Below are 24,410 nucleotides of genomic sequence, written 5' to 3'. Positions count from 1 at the left end.
GTAATATGATAAAATTTGTTTCAGAAGACGTGACACTTCAAGAGAAAGTGTAGAATCAGTAGAAAGAAAACCAACTAGTGGGGATGAAGGTAAGATTTGTTTTTTGTAATGTTTGTCTGTTCTTGATGATACCGTGTTTAAATTGTGATTTGAAATAATTGGGTTTGCTTTTTTTAGATGAAGCGGACACAGATCTGGAGACAGACAGACTCCTCGGCCAGCAGAGGACGGATGACCAGGGCTTCTACGACGACAAGGTCTGTGTGATGTAATATACGAGGAAGTGGGTGGCATGCATGTGTGGGTGGACCTAACCTAACCTTGCGTTGTGGTTGTTGCACTCGCCTTTCCCCTCCCGGGTGTGGTGTCCGCTGTCCCTGTGTCACAATACTCTGAACGTACATCAGAAGTTTTCACGCTCCTCCCAACAAGCCGATTACTTCTAATTCGACTAACTTCTTGCGTATCTCGAATAAAGACACCTCTGTATTTATAATTTCAATACATAAATGTTTTGGTAAAACCTTATCAACTCAAATTCGTACCAGATACATACCAACATTTTTGACATTTGTAGCATGATTTTTACTAGACAAGAATTTTTTTTACAAAATAATTATCTACGCCGAGCTTATTCTTTGTTTTTATAACTTTGAACGCTTTAGTTACTGACAAATGTATGTTTTGTGAATATTTTGTCTAGACATTAGATTGGTGTAAATAACATTCAGACCTCCACCAACCTAGGAATAGAATAGGATTGTCTACTGTAACATATTATGTAACCACAGTGTGGAGAGCTTCGATAGATTCACATTATGTGCGTAAGTTTAGGTCACCGCTTGCGAGTAGATTGTTGTGTATATTGAATGGGACCACGCGAGGCATAGCACAGAACTGAGTGGTAAGGCTCGCTTGCTGTTGGTTTCCAGGGGTGGAGGAAAGGGGAGTCTCCGCCCCCTGTGGCGCCCCCGCCCCCCGGCGCGCCCCCTTCGCCACCGGCTGATGTCACTCCCACTATAGACGACACCAAACATAAAAAGGTAACCCGCAAAGGGTAAATAGGCAGGTTATGGGCTCAAAAATCAAATCGTTCATGCAATTAACCGTATTACTTGTGAAAACTGGTTGCGTTTTGTAGGGAATAAATGTTACATATTTGGAATGAAATTTTGAAAATTTTCATTCCAAATATCATCTTGAATTTTTCAACATACTCGTACTTCTAGTAGTTTTTTTATAAGTTTTTTTGCACAACTTTAAAATGCAATGAATTACATCCAAATTGCGATAACTTTAGTCATCAATGCAATTGTTTAGTTTTTTAACTTGAGTCCGTTCTTTAAGTGAATTACCAACAAGTTATGTTTTGCTAAAATAAATTCTTATTAGTGTAAACTATAATTAATACAAAATTAAACTTAAGATAATTGTCGTATGTATGGACAGATGAAAGGTGGTAGTGCCGTGCCATCGGTGATTCTCTTACAGACTTCACCAAGATTATATAATTTTTTATCAAATCCCAGAACATGTCACGATAAGTATTTGTGAAATTAATTATTCGCTATGATTTTTTCCTAAGCATGATTATTTAGCAATTATATAACAATTTTAAACTCAATTTAAAACTTTTGAACAGATTCTTCATCAAATTATTCTCTATTGAAGTGGAACTGTTTTCACTAAAATAATATTATGCATAACCGAGTTTGATTTTTACTCCCATATAGAGTTGTGTAAAGTGAATGCCTTAGGATTAGGAAGAGATTCACTGCGGTCTCTTAATGCATACGTGTCAATGCATGCCCGACAATATATTTTATTGTATCTATACTCGCTTCAGATGATAAGATTATTTTAGACAATAAGATAAACTATGAATACACACGATAAACTCTATTCTTTAGAGATTAGACTTTGAATTCAGATGGTATGTGCATAAATAAGCAAGATAATACTTCACCGGAATTTTCAATTGCGGTGTCATATGTATTAAAAAAAAAATATTTCTGTTTTAAAATGGGACTTTATTAGTGTAAGTTTTCTAGATTTAAACAATCACTAAGTTAAACAGATCTTGTCTCAAGGTCGTTACTTTTTTGTCCTCGCTTTAATTTGTTTTAGTTGTATTTTATTTTAATTGTACTTGTGTATGAAAAAATGTAATATGTTTTAGTGTAACTTTCGTCAAACTAGATTTAAGCATATCAGCTTTAAGCTGCTCGCGTAAAATTAATATAATATGATAATAAATGGACTGAATAAGTCCGCGAACAAATAAATAAATTATAATACATTAGACTCTCGTTTTACACAGATTTTATTTTTGACATTAATTTAACAATGGGTAACAGTAATACTGTGTATTCGATATTGGACTTTCTTACACCCCTTGAGTGAGCGTAAACGTAATTATATTATCTATTGATAGTGATAGTAAATAATCTTTATCTATAAAATCAGTATACAATAAAAAATAGTGATTTCTATTTCCCTAATTAATTTTTTCGCCGACATTGAAAGAGTATCACACATGAATGGTTAAAAGTGCTTGTAAAAAATCCAAGCTTTGTGAACTCAGTAAGTAGCGGCTCGGCACCTGATTACAATTTACCACTTCTTTTGATGTTTATGAATGACGTTCTTTTTTCGGGGTTCTTTTTACAATGTTTTTCAGTTTTTTTATTGTCTATGGCCAATGCGTAATAAACCTTACTAGTGAGTGATATCAGTTCTAGAGCAGATTGGTTAAAAACTAACCTTTGTATTATAAATTCGTTTACTAACAAGAAGAAGAATTGATTTTCCTATCCTATCCACCATTATTCTTTCAGTATACTAATTGACACGGTATCTTGTACCGTGTAAAACGAGAGTCTAGTGTATAATGAACTTTCAATAGAATTATTATTTGAACCATCTTGATTTTATGGACATACATATTATAATTGTAAAATTTAAATGTTTTTTGCATGCTTTTATTTTATTTTATGCATGTTGTGCGCTATTTAATAATGTGTCAATCTCTTGCGTGTATTTACAGATTTATCAGTGTCTTTCTTTTTACTAAATATGCCTTATTCACTCGCACGCTTGCTAAATCTTAAATGTAGTATGTCGAGTAATGGACATTCTGGTCTTGTGAGTCCCTCGAACATTAGTTACCGCAATAATGAGATGATTTTTTTATATATTTAATATAGGTGAGTAATATAAAAAAATGGTTTAAAATACACTCTTTCGAAGATTCATTTCATGTTTGGAATTATAGATTAGAATAATTAAACGCTAAGTAAGAGTAGTTTGAATAAAATAATATTTACCTAATTATTTATTGCATGATTTGATTAGGAATATAACTTTTCGGAGTTAAGCCGTAACTTGATTAATTTAATTGGACTTTTATATTTAGTCAATTGTGAACTGCGAAAAACTTGTGAAATTAAATATTGACAGGCATATTTACTAAAAATATTAAGAACTCAGACTAAAGCAGATTAGTGAAATGAGAAGAAATCCAGTAAACCGCTTGTTGTCACCTTTAAAAGATTTCCAAAAAGATTAAATTGTTTAAGCTATATTTCCAATAACTAGACATAAATGTGACGCTCGGAAATAAAAGTTCTTATTCAAGCTTAATTTTCCTATTTTAGCTTTACAAAATCACATCATTCATGTTAAAAGTTTATAATATAAGCTCTCCGTAGTCAAATAAAAATTAAAGATTCAATGACCGTAACCTTGCAATTTTTAACATTTTACAAATTGAATGACTTGAATTGAAATGCATTGATACATTTACGAGGGAATGATTTTATCAAACCTTAATTGGTTTTATTTAGTAATATACTTTAAAATTGAAATATTATAGATAGGTCGCTAATACAACTTTAATAAGCCTGGAGCTGATAAAATCATAATATGTATGTAATAAATCTTGGTTAATCTAGGCCGAACCTAAATTGAGATCTTTTCATGTCTTCTTTTGAGTTAGGACTATTAACGATTATTAATGTTAGCAATTATTAATTTGACTCTAAGTAGGCCTTATATTCGCAAAATGCATTTGCTATATCTGTAATATAACCCATTACAAATTATAAAACTCTTCTATTAACTATATCACTGTGGCAATTCGCTCATAACCGCAACTATACTTCAGAGTAATAATTTTCTCCCGTTTATAGAGTTGCCGATACAGATAAAAACCATTCTATGATTATAAATCACGAAATTAGCTACAGTTTAAAGCAATAAAACGGGTCGTATGCACTCAGGTCGAGAATTGTAAGCGCAAACCGAAACCGTCCGTTACACATTTGTTGTTAAACCAAAAATTTAGAATGCTGTTCTATCTCTAAATCTGAAAGGGCATCTCTAGAAGTGAGAGCAAAATGTTACTCTGAAAACTGTACTCATTGGAACTATTTTGAAATGTATACACATAATATTATATTAATTGATTTTAAAATTGATAGCATCACCGTTGTAAAAATTAACAAAAATAGAATCACATTCATTTGTTTCACTCGGGGATTCTGGTAGAATCTGCGATGAAGTGAAATATGAATAATGCATAAAATTTCACCATTAAAAAAATCTTTGAAATTTTGAATGCTTTATTATGTTTTGCAGTGTTGAGCTTTTTAAATGTGCTTATAATAATTATGCAACAAAGTAAAAAATAAGTAAATTATTATGCCTATTAAAGTTCAGTATTATTTGAAGCCCAAATATTTCAAAAAGTTGTAAGGAAATTGGAATGGGTAGTGAATTGATAACCTTTCTTTCTTTTGAATTGATTATATTTCCGACTTACACAAGTTCTCTTTTTCAGGATAAAGATGGTAAAAAGAAAGGAAAAAACAAAGAAGGTGTGTATTCCATTACATAAATATTTTGTATTTAAAATTGCTACACAATTTACATAATACTTTTTATTCAAAATTTATTAAAATTTGATTAATTATACATTTATTTATGTACATATTAAGGGTATACGGCAAAAATGGGCTCATCAACAAATAATTCATTTTACAGAAGAGCAAAAAGAAGGATAAAAAATCTTATTTGTGGGACAATGGGTTCATGTTTTTTATAAAATAGGTTTTTAATTACATACTTACAATCACAGAAAAATTATCAAAAATGTTTAGTCATTTTTTTTTTCAAAACTCCTTTCTTAAAGTGACAAAAACGAGCTTATTGCAGCAATGAGGAAGTTTAGTGTTTTTTTATATTTGTTTATAGACTATTAAACTAATCTGAAATTTAAAAAAAAACTAAATTATGTATCTTTTTATCAGCGCTATGATTCTTTAAAGTTTTGCATTTCTCAAACTACTCCACGCGTGACGTCTCAAGTTTCTTCTGCTTCTTCTCGGTCAGTTCTGCCGATTGGTCCGTTGACGTACCGTAAACTGGAAATTTTTCACTACTCACTCATCATTGATTGATTTATATGAACTTATGACGTTGTTTAAAGTAGTTTGTTTTTATGAATTTTTTTGTTCATTTTCAAGAAACTTTGCCGTAAAATTTAATGCTCTAATTTTTACGCGTAAGAAAACATTTTTTGTATCCAATTCCCTGTTGACTGAAGTTCCTCATTGTCACATTTTGACTGTTTTTTTGCCTGCCGTTATTCCATGTTTATTTCCTAAATTTTGTAAGACAGGCAGCCACATTTTTATTATTCCGTTCGATTAACCGGCATTAATATCTTGAAAATCTAAGAAATTTAATGAACCTGCTTTAGCCGTGTACCCTCATATTATTTATTTATTTCGATATTATGTAGATGTCTGAATTTTCATTCATGTTTTTATTTTCTTTTTTTGCATTCCTGCGTTTCGGGATAATTTTTGATTGGTGAGTAATATCCGAATCAAATACTATCATCCATCCCATTTATTTCATGGCATTGCACTTCGGTCGAATTCATTTTCCAGTCTTCACAAAACACCTTAAATTGCCGTATTTCTGTTCATACTATAATAGTTATGTTGTTAATAATAATTTATTATTCTCTAACATTTTATTTTATCTATGCTCTGAGAGCCATGAATCTCATATAACTTTCATTTTCAATTCTTGTAAATTAATATTTTAATACTTATAACAAGATAGAAACCTTCCAATTATAAAAAAAAACAGTAATGTATGCTTGAATCTGGAGAGAAATGTGCATGTTTCCATTCATGCATGATGCATTAAATAATAAACTGAAAGCATAAAATATAATACAATCATTTGTAAGGATTGTTTTTCACCCGGTTCTACATAGAAACATGCATTACTGGTTGTCGTACACATACATATGTTAATAATGTCTGTAAAAAAAATACTTAATTATAATCGGTTGTATTTGTAGGTCTTCACGATCCATCAGTTCTCATCGAGGGAGTGTTATTCCGGGCGCGATATCTCGGCTCCACCCAACTGGTCTGCGAAGGTCAGCCCACCAAAGCGACTAGGATGCTCCAAGCCGAGGAAGCGGTCAGCCGGATAAAGGTCCTCCCCCCATCCATTAAACTTGTCATTATGTATTCCGAATACGAATATAGAGCACCGGAATAAGCGAGGAGATGTTTAGTTTGCTAAAAACACCCATCTTATCGTGCATCGAATCCGTGTCACGTCTGATTGCTTCTATTTGCTGAGAAAATACTTAAGCATGACTTTGTGATCGCCTTATGATTAGGGATTGCTATCTATATTTTGGAATCCTTTACTAATAAACGTAGATACCCGTAACATTCCAGAAAAACAGGCTGCTACGTATTCTAACTCTAAGTCAGATTCTACCTTACTCTAGGTAGAATCTGACATAAAAAATAAAAAAAAATAACTGACTGTCTGGCTACCACGCCACAGATTCGAAGCCACAGGTTTGATTCCTGACTAGGTCGACGTATAAGATGTTCTTTCACTACAGTACAAAACCGTTCTCGGTTTTCCTATATTGACAAGTGTGAAACTAGATTGGAACGCCTCATGCATCATCAATTATTGCCTACCAGTTTTCGAACTCTTCAACTCTTCTCTCGAATATTGATAGATGTGTAAATTTAGTGATGCGTTACGAATGACATAAATTGGTTTCATAAGTTCATTCACTTCATCCTTGTATTCTGCATTTTGAACATTATTATCAGTATGTATGGTAGTTTCTTCATAGTCACTGTGTCATGACATGTCGTATATACGTATGTCATTAACAGATATTGTTGACGTGTACAAACCTCATCCGATTAATCACGTTGTTATCACTTCCTTAAGAATATTTTAATTTATTGATAGCTTAGAGATGATATACATAGTTATATAACTTTAGTATATGGCACAACACTAGTGGCCCCTAGTTATTTAAATATCTTAATCGTTAAATATTATCCATCACAAAAATGGCACTCTCACTTTACCGATCTTCATTTCAAAGTACATTTCAATGAATTATTACCAAACCTTGTATTGTCTCTCCTTCTGTACATATGTGTTGATTATAATATCGAGCTTTGTGTGTACATATATTTTTATGTCAATCATCAAATGTCCCTATGAAACTACTACACGACCATTCGATAATCAAATTTATATTGTATGTATCCAAAACAATGCAATATTTTGTGGAATAATGAATGATTACCCTTTCTTTAAAATAAATCAAAACACCGCAATTCAGGCATGATAATAGTCTGAAATCTGTTAGTAAAATATATCTTTTTTATTAATTAATTACATATATATGTATATATATACATATACGGCCTAAGCTAATTAAACATATATTAATACAAAGTATAAATTAATGAGTATAACAGTTCAATTAGAGTGTTTGTTTGTAATTTACTAACTGAGAAATGCAATAATTTTAACATTACTTGCTTTTTAAAAAAATCAATGTGTTTCATCACACTTAAATTTTGTGTTTTAAGTCAAAATTGCATTTATCTGTTGTCACTTATTTCTAAAACTAGTGTTTGTTATTTTAGAAAATGTCGATAATATATTTGAAAAATTGGATTTTGTTATCTAATCTGACTGAATAATTTATATAAAATATTTCATTAGAAGTGACGACGGGTATGTCAAAATAATGCACTAAAATGCACTAATTTCTACCCATTTCTTCTCGTATCATAATTTTTACCATACATTGTCTCCATATATTTATGTTTATATTAAATTTGAGGGCTTACTGGCCGAAAGGTCTCATTTCATAGAGAATATTATAATATATCATCTGATTTGAAACATTTTGAAGTTTTTAGAAAATAATTTTTATCATTTACATAATACGTCTAGCGTAGCTCTAAATGTTTGCTTTAAGGTCTTCACATTAGACACTGACAATTGTACGCATTTAGTTATTGAATATTCTTCACAATGAAGTTGAAATTACCTTAACATTTATACCCAGTATCGATTACAGATAAATTGTAAAAGCAAGCATAACCGCAACGAAAGTCACCTCTTTTTTTTTTGTTCAAATAATTCGATCTTTCTTTTCTAAATTGATAAATGAGGGACTTCAGCCCTACGGGAAATTGGATGCCATAAATGTTTTCTTTATGGCATCCAATTGGAGCATTAAATTGTACAGCAAAGTTTGCTGAAAATGGATGAAAAAAAAATATATATATATATTTTGATATAAACTAACTACTTTGAACGACGTCACTGGTTCATATGAATCAACTAATGATAAGAGAGTTATGGAACATTTCCGGTTTGCTTGCCGTCAATGTATGGGCAGAACTGGTCGAGAATAAGCGGAATAGCGTTAATAATACGATATATATAAAAATTGAACAATTTTTTTTTGGCTCAGTTTAATAGTCTATTAACAAATAAAAAAACCACTGAACTTCCTCATTGTCTTAATTTTCAATAATACATTTATTTTAGATAATTGTTGCAAAACTAGAAAAGTGTTAGGCATTCAATAGTTCTCGGTAAAAATCCAGCAAACCAAAACAAATAAAGATGCCTATCAATGTGAACTTCGATATCAAATTCTGTGGATTAAAATCCACAAGCTTCTGGTTTGTTGTCTTACCCATCTTCGATTTGGAGCACGCTATAATGCACGAGCTTCCATCGGCAACACATTTGTTATAATTGAAGGGCCGTTTGTAAACAACTTTAAAAGTAGTTGCACAAAATACTATTTTAGTTTTTTGTTATGAGCACAAAACTTGATTTTATAATAAATTAATATCTACGTACATACTAACAATTCAAAGATGAATATTTTTTTTGTTTTACAACTGTTTGAAATTATGTTTGCTTGGCTGTTTTACTGTACTTCTACATATTTCACTTTGATAACACTGATGTTTAAATCATCTTAAGAAAGTTTGCTTTCACCTCAAAATTGATTTGTAAAATATGTTTGTTTCGATCCCCGTTTCGTACTGTATGTGTCATTTTATGTTCGCCTAGAGAATGCTCCCCCTACTAAGTAGCCTCGGAAGCGAGATGAACTCGGCTTGTTAGTGCAGAGTCGGCGCTCCGCCCCAACGGGGACGAGTCGAGCGGCACTCGCTAGTGGCGTACTGCAGGCGTACTGACCGGGCGTAGACTCGCACTAGAGTTTTGTTTCAGTGTCTCCCTCCACCCGCTGCTGGTCGGTTGCCCGCCCCCCTCTCCACCCCCAGCCGGTCTGTCTATCCTCCGGAATGTTTGTCTCTCACCTCTTCTTTCTCGCCCCATTCCGCTATCTTTGTTTCGCTTTTTCACACCATCATTATCTTATCATATTGTTGCATCTATTATATTATGTTCTCCAAGTCGTTTACTCTAGCATGGCATGATCATAGTTCTTTTAAACAATTCCATTCCACTTTGTTTTTATACAAACGTAGCATATTTATATATACCGAGTTCGGATATGTTCGAGTATTTGATTATACTGGCGACACGACTCGGCTTGTAAAGATCACGCATTCCATCATCGGAGTCTGACTCGCGCCTAGTCATATCCCATCCGCGGCGGTAGAGAGACATTCAGAGGGCAGTGAGAGTGGCATGTTTTGTGGTGTTTTGTAGGAGCCAAGCGTTCAGGCAACCGACCGGCAGCGGGATGAGGCGGGGGCGGGGACGGAGGGGACGGTGTTCCGCCTGTCCTTCCTGGGCTCCGTGGAGGTGGACGAGGAGGGCGCGGGGCGGCGCCGCCGCAAGCGCCTTAAAAAGAACATGGTGGAGGAGGCAGTCACCAAGATCAAGGTCCTTCTCACTAGCCACGCGTTACTATCCAACCACCTTCCTTAGCTCTCGGCTGGAGTCGCACACTTGACATCCAGACAGAGGCTTCTTCGTCTGGTGCCATTTGTGTTGCTGTACATCTTGCACCGTTAAACTCATTTATACTGATTGCGTTTTTGCGTAAAATAAATATGTCAAATATTAGTTTTAAAATAATATTTGATTCCATTTTAAGTAAAATAAATCTTATTAATGAAAATAGATTCAAACAATTTGAGGGGTGTAATGGTGCTCCTTGATTATAATTTTGGTTTATAACATTCATCGTACGCAATGTAATTTCTTGTGTAGAAGTATTTAAAAAATATAATATATATATATGTTTTTTCTTCTTATTTAACATGCTTTCATGGATATTATAGGCGTTGGTGAGTACCAAAATGTATTGTGAATAAATTATTTTATGTAACACCAAGATTGATGATGGACGCTGTAATGCAATCTGAAATGTCAAGAAGTGCGGACGACACTCGGCGTAATAACCCATAAAACCTCATTATGCACCTGATTGGCATTAAAAATTGAAGAAATAAAAATTAAATCTTGGCATCTATAAATATAATGAAAATGTTAGGTTATACTAACAGAGATGAAAAACATTTTATAGAAGGGAGTATGGAAGTCTAGGGATGTACAGGTCTTGTGACTTGTCATTGGTTGGTTTAAGTGGGCACTTTACACACTATAACATTCATTATTTTGCCCACATTTGAACATCTATATTCCTTCAATTCTTCATCTATTGATGTTTGTAAAGTTAAAGAGCTTAAACCTTTGTTGATGTGGATGAGATTCATCTGATTATTTCACCTACAAAGTAGGCAACGCCTAGATTTCTCTTACGTTATACTTCTATATAACGCCCATACTCCTCAATTCCCTTCTCTAAAATGTTTTTCATCTCTGTTGTAACAACCTAACATTTTTATTATATTTATAGATGTCGAGACTTAGTTTTTATTTCTTCGATTTTCAATGCCGATGAGATGCATAATGGTTTTATAGGTTGTTGATTTTATGTTTTTTGCAGTTAGATTTTAATTATTATCATTTTTGACTTCAACTATAGAACCATTGAAGCAATTGCCTATGAATAGTACATTTTTCCTATACACAGCACCGTAACGCGGGGATGTTTTTGGCACAATAAGGTAAGGGTTAATGGAAAAATGCACACTAGGGCCGAGTCCCTAGTAGATCCACCAAATGCCTATGGTTCTTGTAAATAATCAAATTCAATAGAATAAATTTGCAAAAAATTGGTTACTGGGTTTGGGTAGAGAAAAGGCAGAAAATTAGTTAAAGTACATTCATAAATAATAAATAGGATATTTAAATTGGATAATGAATTCACTAGTAGGTGGCCATGTGTTGTTTATTTTGCTCTACACATAAGCCAGATTAATCTGTTACCAAAAAATGTAGTAAATAAAGAAATGGTTGTTTGTTAATAAACCATTATTATTATTTAAAAGTAACCACAAGCGAGAAGAGATTCAGCGGTTGCCATTCTGGCACGGCAAAGGTTCGATTGTAGTGAAGTCCCTTAATAGAGCTGCTTTGTATGCTGGGCAGTCTTTATCTCCGGACGGGAGATTTGCAGGCTGATTAAATTTTGCGCGTGTAATGCAAGTCGGGAAAAAAATCTCTTCATGGATTGATTTTTTTGTGACTTGTTAAATACTTATAAAGATACTTCAACAATAAATTTTCAAGTGTAATTTTCTTCAATTTCTCAAATTTGACTTTAGGCTCCGGAGGGAGAATCTCAGCCGAGTACTGAAGTTGATCTGTTCATCTCCACTGAGAAGATAATGGTTCTCAATACGGACCTTAAGGAGATCATGATGGATCACGCTCTACGAACCATCAGCTATATTGCGGATATCGGGGACCTTGTGGTACTCATGGCTCGCCGACGCTTCGTTCCTCATGAGATGGACGACCCTCCCAAGGTTAACCGTACTCCCAAGATGATCTGTCACGTCTTCGAGAGTGAAGAGGTATTCATTTCACATACTTATATAAAATATGAAATTGGAAATCTGAATCAATCTAAATTACCAAATAAAATAAGTTTAAAAAAATGCAGCTTTTGGTTATCCGAATAAAGAATTTAAAAAAAATAAAAATTTAAAATCATTTTACAGCCATTATTTTAAAGTGATGTTATTTGATTATGTGGAATTCTACCAGTTGATAATTAAAGCATTAAAAAAAATATTGTAATAAATTAAATGCAGTTTCACTGAGAAATGTCAACAGAGAAACTCAAATTATATACTTTTTATAAAATTGTTTCAGGCTCAATTCATCGCTCAATCGATTGGCCAAGCCTTCCAGGTAGCGTACATGGAATTCTTGAAGGCCAATGGCATCGAGGACCATAGCTTTGTTAAGGAAATGGACTACCAGGAAGTCCTCAACAGTCAGGAGATATTTGGAGATGAACTGCAAATGTTTGCCAAGAAGGAGATGCAGAAGGAAGTTGTTGTTCCCAAGGCTAAAGGAGAGATCCTCGGAGTGGTAATAGTGGAGTCGGGATGGGGTTCCATGCTTCCAACTGTTGTCATAGCCAACTTGGCTCCGTCAGGTGCAGCTGCTAGATGTGGACAACTCAATATAGGTTTGGACAATAATCTCTCGTGTATTTTAAATGTTCCGCCTATTTTTCTCAAAAAATGTGCCTCAGTTATAGCTGAACCTCTCACCACGTTTTTCAATAAACTATTGTCAATGGGATGTTTTCCCTCCAAATGGAAATCTAGCTATATAACTCCAATTTTTAAAAAGGGGGACGACTCAGATATTAAAAACTACCGTCCTATATGCATCCAATCAGTCATACCCAAACTTTTTGAGTCACTCATACTTGACCAAATTCAACATGATGTCTCAAATATAATAGACACTAAACAACACGGTTTTATAAAGGCGCGGTCAACTGCCACAAACCTAATTCTTTACCATAATTACATATCGGAAGCCTTTAATGATAAAAATCAAGTTGATAGTATATACACCGATTTTACTAAGGCGTTTGACAAAGTCTCTCACAAAATATTACTAAGTAAGCTGTATGGTTTGGGTTTTCGTGGAGCTATCCTTGATTGGTTTCGAGCCTATCTATCTGACAGGTATCTATATGTAAAAATCAAAAATGTAAAATCAGACTGTTTTTCTGCCTCTAGTGGTCTTCTACAAGGCAGTCACCTAGGGCCTGTTCTTTTTCTAATGTTCGTAAATGACATTACATCCTGTTTCCATGATGTCGAAGTTTTGCTTTTTGCGGACGATATTAAAATATTAAAAAAAATATCGGACATTAATCATTGTGAAACTCTGCAATCAAATATTAATAATTTGTATAATTGGTGTAAAAAAAATAATTTATTTCTTAATATTCAAAAATGCAAAATTATGACATTCTGCCGCAACAGGAATCCCATCGTTTTCACGTATAAAATAAATTCTTCACCTTTAGAAAAAGTTACAGAGATGACAGACTTAGGTATTCTTTTTGACGAAAAACTGAGTTTTATTAAGCATATACAAAACATTACAAATAAGAGCATGAGAACCTTGGGATTTTTGCTGCGAACGATACGGGATTTTGAGTCTATAAACATAATGAAAACATTGTATATTGCCCTAGTGCGAAGTCAACTCGAGTATAACTCAGTTATATGGTCACCGCATTACAGGGTTCATGTTAAGGACATCGAAAGAGTTCAGCATAAATTTTTGCGTTTTATCAATTTTAAATTAAGTATACCGATTGAATACATAAATTACTCATACTTAAATGATTATTTAAACATCCAAACATTAGAAAACAGACGAAAATTAAATGACTTGCTTTTTTTGTTTAAAATAATAATGTCGATGTTCGATTGTTGTGAACTTATCAATTTGATTAATGTGCGAGTGCCTGGTCGAGTTACCCGATGTAATACTTTGTTCTACTGCGGTCCATCATCGACCAATTACAGCGCGAATTCGCCAGTAATGCGGATGCATGTACTCGCGAACCAATATGCTAACAACATCGATGTCTTTAGCGTGAGTCTTGTAAATTTTAAATATCAATGTATATGTTCCTTATCAAATAGAACTTAATATTCTGTTCATATTGTATTTTATAACATTATGTACCTAGCTGCTTTAAACCTTTAATTGTATTTCTTTAGCTTATTAAAAAAAATAGAAATATATATATATTGCTTTAATTTTTTTAAAACCAACTTAACTTTAAAACACAGTTCTATATTTTATTACAGTATATTATATATTTTTAAAAAAATTTATGTTGTTAATACACTCATCTTTTTATTTTTATACCAACTATACTTCTTAACACTGTTCCTTTATTTTGTTCCTTTATTTTATTTCTTTATATTGTGTTTTTTTTTAAATCTATGCTGTTTATATACTCATCTTCTTTTTTTATACCAACTTTACTTCTTAACACCGTTCTATCTTTTGTTGCTTTATATTGTATTTTTTAAATTTAATGTTGTTTATATACTTATATTTTGTAAAATTTTCATGTATGTAAAAGCCTTATGGGCGTGAAAAAATAATAAAAAAATTTTATACTCAGTCTTTATTACACACCAGTCGCTACACTAAAAAAATATTGGTGTAGATTGATTTCATGTGAACTAAGGAATTATTATTGTTATTTATAGCAGTATTTTTTTAGGATTTGCAAATTAAGATTTCTTCTTTTAAATATGATTAGTCTCTAGTGGCCGAGTAGTGCTTATTATCAATATTTAAAGTATTAACTTTTGTGGTCAAACGTTTTGACTTTTCAATGACGAGACCGTCCATTACACATCTGTTGTTATACGCAACAGTTTTGTTCTATTCAATATAGCAAAATAGCGTCTCTACAGCTGTAGAGCATTATTAGATTTGAGGTATTTGTCAAATGTCCTGACAAATATTTACTTATTTTATTGAAGAAAAATAACACTGAAAAATATTAGTTGGCTATAATACTGCCATTTATATTACGCGCATAAAATATCTGATTTATAGAACCACCCCATAGTTTAGTACTCTAAAATTCTCATTTAACATAGGAAATCATACAAAATTATATTAAAAAATCTCCTAACCTCGAGTAATTCGGTGATACGGCACCTTATCCAGAGGTGTGTTTTAATGTGTACAATTTTTTCAAGAGTTTAACAATAGAAAACACTTAATAGTGGCCATATTTATGAAAACAGTGCCTCTTTTTTGAAAGTTTTTATCAAAATCATCATTATTTCCTTTCCACACCTAATGGTGCATAGAGCACTGCATCGGTACACCAATCGCAGCGTATCTTGATATTTTTTTGTTACATGAAGATAAGATGATCAGTCTTACACTTCATGTACCAGTCCAGGGACTGTGAAATATTCTGGTGTGAAAACACCATTTTACATATTTCATATCAACCATGTCGGGAATCGAACCTGAGACCTCTGGCTTGGTAAGCAAACGCCCTGACCATTACACCACGAGGCTGACATTTATTTTACACTTATTAAAAATATGCATAAATAATAAAAAATATTAGAATGGTAAAAAAAGTGGTTGTAAACAAAATTTCGAGTACGTTGACAAACTTTATTACAGTAGCGTCAGACATTACTTGAAACCTAATGCAAGTTAATGTTTTTTTTCAATTTTATCTACAAAGTAAAATAAAGTTTTCTGTATGAAAAATAAAATATTTACAATTTTTTTTATTCTAAACATGTATAGGTTATAGACGAAGATACTTCAAACTTTCATTAAAATATTTGCATTTTCATACATAATTATCGATTTTACTTTATATCGTCTCGATATGTACCAATATAGTGTTTGTAATTACCCCCCGGTAAATTCAGCGTATTTGAATGTTTTAGGAGACCAGATAATAGCCATCAACGGAGTAAGTCTAGTCGGCTTGCCGCTGTCCACGTGTCAGACTTACATCAAAAACTCCAAGAACCAAACGGTGGTGAAGCTCACTGTCGTACCCTGCGCACCCGTCGTGGAGGTCAAAATCAAACGGCCGGACACAAAGTATCAGCTCGGCTTTAGTGTTCAGAATGGAGTTGTAAGTATTCCACGTTTACTTTACCAGAAGCCGTACATAATCATTATCACAAATCTATTTTTATCTCTAATGCTGTATTATCATTGGCAGTTACTAGCCAGTTCCTAATGTGCGATCTCCGTTCCAGATCTGCAGTCTGCTGCGTGGGGGGATAGCGGAGAGGGGGGGAGTGCGCGTGGGCCATCGCATCATCGAGATCAACAACCAGAGCGTGGTGGCCGTACCGCACGAGAGGATCGTGAACTTGCTGGCCACTTCGGTGGGGGAGATCCTCATGAAGACGATGCCCACGTCCATGTTCCGCCTCCTCACGGGACAGGAGAACCCCGTGTACATATAGAGCCGTGTTCACACAACTCCGAGCTAAAAGTGCCTGCCTGGGTAGCGTGTAAAGAGACTGCGGGAGGATATTATTTACGTCAAGTGAAATGTAAACATTTCTAAGTGTTCTAGTACCCTGTGTTTTGTAATAATAAAGTTGACAATACGGGAGTGGCTTGCGAGGGCGAGGGCGAGGGCTTGGGCTTACTTACCGGTCTCGCTGTATCCGCTCACAGCGCGCGCCACACCCTGCAGTATGATTTGCTAGCGTCGCTACTTCAGATATTCCAGTGTACCCCGAGTATTGTATATGTGTATGCGGTGTACAGACGTGTAATAAACAGATATTATCATATTGTTCAGAGTATTATCTAGTCACGCATTTATTTATAGATTAAATTACAATATATAATGTTGGCCTTTTATTTTCCCTTATCCTAAAATAACAATACATTTTATATTTTATGCTTAAAATTCTATTTCAAAAGCGAGAGTTGTACAGAACTTGTTAAACAAGCATTTAACATTATACAGATTCACCCGAATAGTAATTAGCCGCGGAACATGGGATTCCGAAATTGATTGATTTTGGTAAAATATGAATGATGTAGTACACGAAGAGCACGTCCAGTGTGAGTGGGTGGGCAAGCGGTGTGGTGCCGGCGGAGACAGCCGGTCCGCAGCGGATGGGGGCGCGCGGCTCCCGGCTCCCGGGCACCTCGGGGGCCCGTGCGGCACTGGGGAAACCGGGCACTGGGGGGGCGGGCCGAGTTAACAGGGAGAGGGGGCACAATCTGGTGGGACATCACAGGGACCGAGTTTCCTCGGTGACACTGGGCCAAAGTCTGTAAACATTGTATCGCCACTGGGCCGCCGAGACGAGCCGATGGACTCAGTTGTCCATGGCGTATCTCCTAGTCCATTCCTTGGCATTGCGTATGGCTTCTACTTCGTTGACTTTCCACAGCTCGGCGACGTCGTTGGCTAGCGGGTCGTCCGGGTTCGGTGCCGACAGCAAGGCTTGGATGGACAGAAGCACGGTACGTATTTGTAAGGCGGGACTCCATTTGTCTTTCAAAATATCGAGGCATATGCGACCCAAACGATCTATATTTGGATGATATATTTTCGTTATAAATCTAACTTTGGGAGCTGACATTGGATAGTCTTCGGGAAGGAAAAGCTCTAATTTGAATAGACCACCTTCGAAAGGTGAATCTTCCGGTCCAGTGACGATAACGTGAAAATATCGAGCGTTAGTATCGCTGGGCACTGCACTTATTCCGGGCACCGGTTCCTGCATCAGACGTTGTGTCTCTTTAATTATTCTACGTGGTAGGGCTGCCATTTTAAATGTGCGGCCAATGCTGATAATTTAGATTGTACAAAATATACGCCACACCACGCCCGAATGTTTCACTTGCGCGTAATTTAGTTTATATTCAATATATAACAAATATAAAAACGGGAAAACAACGTGTCCGCGCAATTTAAATAACATTTATTCCATCGCAGTATCGAAATGCCCTCGGTGCGAAAAGGGACTTCATTACAAACGAAATAATTTCGACAGTATTCTACAGCCAGTTGAACCAACAAAAAGATTTTAACCGGTAGCCATAGACAAACGGCTTGCCCGTTGAAATATCTATCCCATTTTTAAAATATTACATTATTGAAAAAAAAACAGTTCACATGAGTGAAACACAATAAAACAGCAGGTTTTTACTTTATTTATTGACTTATAAAGCGCCTATAAGGCTTTCACATAGTTTTATCATAACAAATAAAAAAATATAGAGGAATAAATATTTATATAAATATTCATAACACTATTTGAACATATAAATAAACTATAATTAGCAAACTTTTGAAAAAATAGTTTACAGTCAACATTATAATGCTGTCAAAAACATTATTTAAACGACAATTCTTAATTATATGATCAAAAATTATTGAACGAGAACCAACATGGTTTTATAAAATTTAGATCCGTCATTTCAAATCTTATTGTATTCTTAGAATCTGTTTTAAAAGTAATGGACAAAAGAACTCAAGTAGACGGTATATTGATTATTCAGAAGCCTTTGACACTGTTACGCATGGTATATTACTCAATAAATTATGGAATTTGGGTATCCACGATAATCTGCATAAGTGGCTGACGTCTTACCTTTTTTTTATTTTAAATAAAATGCGTTGCATAATAAATTTGATGCTTTTGCCAATGTCACGTTGAATTATTTTATAAATAAACTGGTTTCCCAGTAACGTCTTAATAGACTACAATCAGTAGTCGTAAACGGGTTTAGTTCCGACATTGTAAATGTACCCTAAGGCGTTCCACAAGGATTCCACTTGGGGCCATTACTAAGGTAAAGGCACCAGTGATGGACAGTTTTAGAAAATGTTTTTAGACTTCATAACCCTACGATCCATTTTCAACAAAATGAAATCAGACGATGTGAAATAATAATAGTACGGTATGTTGAAAATCGTTTTTTAATAATAAAATTAATAACAGGTTACAGGTTTAAATAAAAAAATAGAAAAACCATAGTTACTTCTAATCATCAGTGATGGACAGACAAAATCTAACTATGGACACCCATTAATGGACAACGTCCAGTAATGGACGTCCAGCATTGGACGTATGAGTAACAAAATCTCTTTAGGTCATATAGATATTAGGTAAATATTTTTCCATCTTCATTACTTTAAAAAAAACCTCTTTTATTTTGCTGTACAGGATCATTGATCCTTTCCACAATGTCTTCTATTTTGTACCAAATCTTATCGGTTTTTTTCGACCATCTGAAGGTGTTTCCAATAGATAACGTCATTGTTCTAATTTCAAACAAAGAAAAAAGTTTGTTTTCCATTATTCCTGGGAAATATTCTCCCTCATATCTAATTATTAGGTAACATCCCCTTTTTATGTATTGTACAAGAGCAAATTCATTCAAAGGTACATTTTCTAGATCTGATTCAGTGTCAAGATTTAGGGAAAGGGTTTTTCTTTTGTTTTTTTGTTCTTTATAAGAAGAAACATGCGGTAATCGTTTTTTTCCTTTCGTGAAATATTTTTCACATCCCTTATTCTCTACAATAGAGTCACTGTGTTCATTCCACTCACTTTCACCACTTTCGGCATATTCGATTTCCAAGTCGGTGTTGTCTGAAGACGAACATTGTTGTAACTTTTTCATTTTTTTCTTATTCATTTTTTTTTTTCTTTGGCAATTTTCTCTTTCAAAACTATTTTTTCTGCTCTTTCTTGGTTTTATTTTCTTTTTCTTCTTGTAATCTACGTTTTTCTTCATCTTTTTTTTCTTAATACTGCTTCCATGATTTACTTGTAACTGCCGATGGTAGCTTTTCTTTCTTTCTTCTGTCTTTTTTCTTATCCTCAATTTCTTTCAAACGGCGACGGCACTGTAATACCTAACACATCGCTTAATATATTTTTCAAAGGTGTACAATATTTTGTTGCTGGATTAGTACGGGAAGTGCTAGGTCTTGATTAGAATATAAGGCCATGGGAATGAAAAGGCTTAGGGCCTAGTAATTAAATACCAGATGCAGTTGATGTAAAGTCCTTTACTGCGTCAGTACTTCTAGTCGACTCAAGCTGCTCTTATTCCATAGTAAATGCTCCTGGCGTAATATATTTTGGCTCATCAGTTTCTCTCGTCGATTTCACACTTATTTGACTCTACATTGGATGCAGCCGGTATTGATTTGTCAGTTAAATAATCAGTATTCAATGATGACTTGTGTTGCTCTGACTCCTCAAAAGATAAAAAAAGAATATTTTTCTCAGGATTGTCAGCAGTTCTAATCGTTAAACGAGGTATACTGACTCGACATCAAATGCCGGTGAGAAGAGTTATTCGTGGTACACCATATTTTAACGCCGCTGCCCCTACTGCTTCCCCCCTGTTCACTGCATCTACGGCACGTCCCATTTGTTTTGGCGTATATTTTTTTTTGGGTGCCATGGCTAGAAAAGAAAACACAAAATATACCTTTATTTAAGATCCACTTATGGACAACCAGTATTGGACACCCATGTCCATGACTAAATTGCGTACACTTATCAGTACCACAAACATAATATACAACAAAGACGGCACGACAGACTTAAATTGAAGGTAACTGCGATGAAAACACAGATAAACTATTTGACTCAATTTATGGACATTTTGTCCATCACTGGTCTAAGATGAAAATCGGTAGTCAGTTATGAACATTCAAATTTGACAAAATATACAAGTAGCTAGGTATGAATTTAGATTGATTTCGTATCTACGGTATGTCTAGAAATCGTATTATTTAATATTTCAATAAGTAATTACTAAAATTTCTACCAACTAATTACAAAATAGTTACTCACCTCACTAATTATTTCTGCAAGAAATTATGAATTTCGCTAACGCCGTTCGATTGGTGCCTTTAAATGCTAGCTATTTTTTAACGTAATAGCCGATTGTCGCGATTTGCATCCCGGTTGATAGATAAATATCTATAGTTTATGATTCATTTTTGCCAGTATAAAAATATGTTGAATATTTCTTATTTTAAAGGATTTAATAAACTTTTGTCCATAACTAAGGTGCAGTCCATTACTGATGCCATTACCTTATCTATAATTTTTACAATGACATTGGTAGGAGCTTTAAATTTGATGATTTTTAACTTTTTGCTTGATGACATGAAAATGTATTTAAAAATTCAATCTAATTTAGACTGTATCAAACTTTAAGACGATCTTGATAGATTAAATGTATATTGTAAACAAAACTGACTAAAATTGAATATTAAAAAATGCTCTGTGCTCACATTTTCAAGGAATAACTTTAAAATCATCCTTATTGCCTTGACTATTTTTCTATTTAACTTTTTGTACATAATGTTATTTGTACATTGGCGGGCTTTTTTCCAAATGGCAATTTCTTCCAACCAACCAATAAAATAAAAGTTCAAGTTACAGAACATATGCAATAGAAAAAAAAAATAAAAAGCTAAAAGTATATAAAATAGAAATAAACGTATTTGTTTATAAATTACCTTAAATCAAAACTATTACTCAATGGGAAAAAGGAAAAAAGAGGAAAGAGGAAAAAGGAAAGGAGGAGAGATTAAGGAAGAGAAAGGAGATGTTTTTTCAGACGTGATTTAAACACATTTTTTTTTGTAGTTTACAACCTTACTAGGTTATATAAAAATATAAATAGGGTTAAAGATTGACATATTAATACATGCCTTGAGCCCTCAAAAATGGTGAATCACGCACAAACGCTCAGTCATGCCCAACGCGTCTTTAGTAGTTCTTCGACCGCCAGGCAAGCGTGACATTTAGAATCAAAGACAAAATGCCTACTTTTGTCATGAAAGCGCGTAAAAACCTTTCGGATAAACATTGTAAAAAGGAAAGTGTAATTTTTTATCTGTTTATCGGAGATTAACAAAGCTCTGTATATAATATCTCTATATCTACTTAGGTTTTTAAAAAATGTCTGTTATTTTGCGGATTTCTGGAAAACCACCCCTAGTGACCACTCCCTAATATTATTAGGATCCCCCCTTCCCCCACACCACTGGACGCAGTGATCACCCTGATAACACATTAAGCCGCACCTTTTCTTTCATTAATAAAAAATAGAATAGAATTAACTAAACACGAACGTAGGGGCGCACCGTGTGTCACAAAACATAATGTGTTAAAAGAAAATAGGAAAAAAAAAAATATATGTACCGTAACTACGCACTTTTTACTTTAAAAATTCAACTAAAAATTGTGGTGCATCTACGGTAATGCAAAAATATACTACTGTTATAAAACATATTCGCCATGTTTATGATAATGTATTGATAGTATTCATGAGATGTTTAGGCTGGAAATAAACCGGAACACGGCCCTTAAATTGATATATATATATATTAGTAAATGAGAAGGCACTTAAAAAATCAACAGTGCATGAAAAATTTACAAAATATAGATGCGTACGTACAGTCGTACAGTATACGTGTGAAAGCGTTATATTTTTTGAAAAACACGCTACTTTTGGTTTGCCGATGTAAGAGATGTTAAAACAAAACAAACCGTCACGCCCATAGGGGCAGGTAGAGAGGATAGAACGCCATATCACTCTGTCTTTGCATGCAGGCCTAGCTTCCTCAGCATTCATACGTCTTCTCTTGCACACACAATTATTCCGACTTATGACATGTTTATCTTCAAGTGTTAGTTGAATTTGCTCATGCTTTGTCACTGTATAGAATTATTATTATCTTTAGACAACAATAATAAATATATAATTAGGTTAATTGCCTGTCACTTTGTTTTATTTTTTTCTTTGATACAAACCAAAGAAGGCGACTAATTGTATTTTCACCAAAAATTTAATGGATCTGTCTCGTGTTATATTTCCGGCAAGGTTTGCTTCGTTTTTTATTAATTTGAAATGTGTTTTTCATCGAAATATTGCACAGTCCCCGGACTAGCACCGGCGTAAGTAAAGTGCAATGTGGGTAGGTTTATTATTTTATCGACGAATTGCTGTCAAAAACATTTTGACTTCATCATATTGAAGTTAGAAAAGAACTGTCTGTTCTCCCGTCCGTTTCCATTGAATTATTTAAAGAATTTACTACTTCGGCAATAAACATCACACAGTATAAATAATCTCTATTTCCGGGAGTATGAAGAATGCATTTCTGTGTGTAAAATAGAACCAGAATCGTTGGAGAATGTTTTCTATTCGACAGCTACACTTAGATCTATCTAGTGGAGATAAGTCCGCCTTGTAGTGTAGATAAATGTACCATGCCTGAGATCACGAGTTCGATTTCTGGCAAGGTTGAAGTAGTGAAATATTCATTCATTAGATATTTTTTTCACTGAAATAGGTCCTTGGACTGGTACATCGAACGATCGTCTTAAGTGCGCCGTTTTTTGTTCGATACAGTTCCCCGTGCATCATTGCATATGTTAATAATGTTTTTTTGTTTAATTAATCTTTATGAAAAACTTTTGCACACATGCTTTTTGAGTTGCACATAATTGATTTTATTTATTAGAAAAAAACAAACAAGTGTCTGTTCATATTTGTACATCCTTGTTCGAGAACAAGCACAGTATCTCAATCACAAATAACTAAGTGCTTAAAAACATGTTAAGCATTTGAGCGATCACAATGAACAATAATGAATGTGCTTAAGTTATCGCAGTCATAAGTCAACGCATGTGTAATCTCTAAGTCAACGCTCGAGTCGGTTTGTTTTTTGTTTTCCTCGTAAATAAATGCAGTTCATTGTGGAAAAATCAGCGTTTACTATAAAAAGTAATACAATATATTTCATTTGCAAAATAGTAAGGAGTATCTAATACAAAAAAGTGAAAAATAAATTACAATAACTAAGGCGACTGTTTTTGACATTTGACAACCGCCGGCTAAATGCAATAAATAGCATGATAAATAATAAATAAATAAATAAAAATAGCAGTTTTGGAATATTTTCCATATTTACACCGGTGAAATTAAAATATGTGATTGCGCAGCAGAATTATGCGTCGCGAAACGTAAACATTTTGACATTTAATATTAGGTGTTCACGGATGTTCCATTGTGATCGCGAATACGATATACAACCATGGTGAGAAATTGTTATCACGTCGCTTATTAGCTCGTCGCTAGTTATTTGTGATTGA

General features: G+C 33.9%; 2 protein-coding genes across 23 annotated transcripts in view; one reads left to right on the top strand and one right to left on the bottom strand.

Annotated features, from left to right (window-relative positions):
- The window catches only part of LOC148283854 (protein lin-10-like), a 147,051-nt gene extending 129,950 nt beyond the window's left edge, over nucleotides 1-17,101 (top strand). For 5 of the 22 annotated variants that reach the window (XM_088243085.1, XM_088243071.1, XM_088243086.1 and 2 more), the window contains 10 exons: nucleotides 25-89; nucleotides 178-257; nucleotides 933-1,043; nucleotides 4,841-4,877; nucleotides 6,377-6,516; nucleotides 10,057-10,233; nucleotides 12,024-12,275; nucleotides 12,577-12,898; nucleotides 16,182-16,375; nucleotides 16,503-17,101. In XM_088243085.1, coding sequence (XP_088099211.1) covers nucleotides 25-89; nucleotides 178-257; nucleotides 933-1,043; nucleotides 4,841-4,877; nucleotides 6,377-6,516; nucleotides 10,057-10,233; nucleotides 12,024-12,275; nucleotides 12,577-12,898; nucleotides 16,182-16,375; nucleotides 16,503-16,715 — 1,591 coding nt within the window. In that variant the 3' untranslated portion in view covers nucleotides 16,716-17,101. The remainder of the gene's footprint in view (nucleotides 1-24; nucleotides 90-177; nucleotides 258-932; nucleotides 1,044-4,840; nucleotides 4,878-6,376; nucleotides 6,517-10,056; nucleotides 10,234-12,023; nucleotides 12,276-12,576; nucleotides 12,899-16,181; nucleotides 16,376-16,502) is intronic. The other 17 variants (XM_088243087.1, XM_088243073.1, XM_088243088.1 and 14 more) reach the window with 10 other exon arrangements.
- A 348-nt stretch (nucleotides 17,102-17,449) lies between these two features.
- On the bottom strand, nucleotides 17,450-18,180 carry LOC148283853 (ubiquitin-conjugating enzyme E2 N). Its single transcript, XM_088243095.1, has one exon. The coding sequence runs from the start codon at nucleotides 18,042-18,044 to the stop codon at nucleotides 17,589-17,591; it is 456 nt and encodes a 151-aa protein (XP_088099221.1). The 5' UTR covers nucleotides 18,045-18,180; the 3' UTR covers nucleotides 17,450-17,588.
- Between the last annotated feature and the right edge of the window lie 6,230 nt (nucleotides 18,181-24,410).

Source organism: Micrasema longulum, unplaced genomic scaffold (assembly GCF_059751315.1).
Source record: "Micrasema longulum isolate JH-2025_06_02 unplaced genomic scaffold, ASM5975131v1 h1tg000185l, whole genome shotgun sequence".
NCBI classification, from domain to species: Eukaryota; Metazoa; Arthropoda; class Insecta; order Trichoptera; family Brachycentridae; genus Micrasema; species Micrasema longulum.
The sequence above is the reverse complement of the archived record's forward strand: the minus strand, read 5'-3'. Positions and strand labels throughout refer to the sequence as shown.

What these genes read in the sequence shown, in the direction of transcription:
- LOC148283853 (XM_088243095.1), bottom strand. Translation starts at nt 18,044, where the DNA reads ATGGCAGCCCTACCACGTAGAATAATTAAAGAGACACAACGTCTGATG.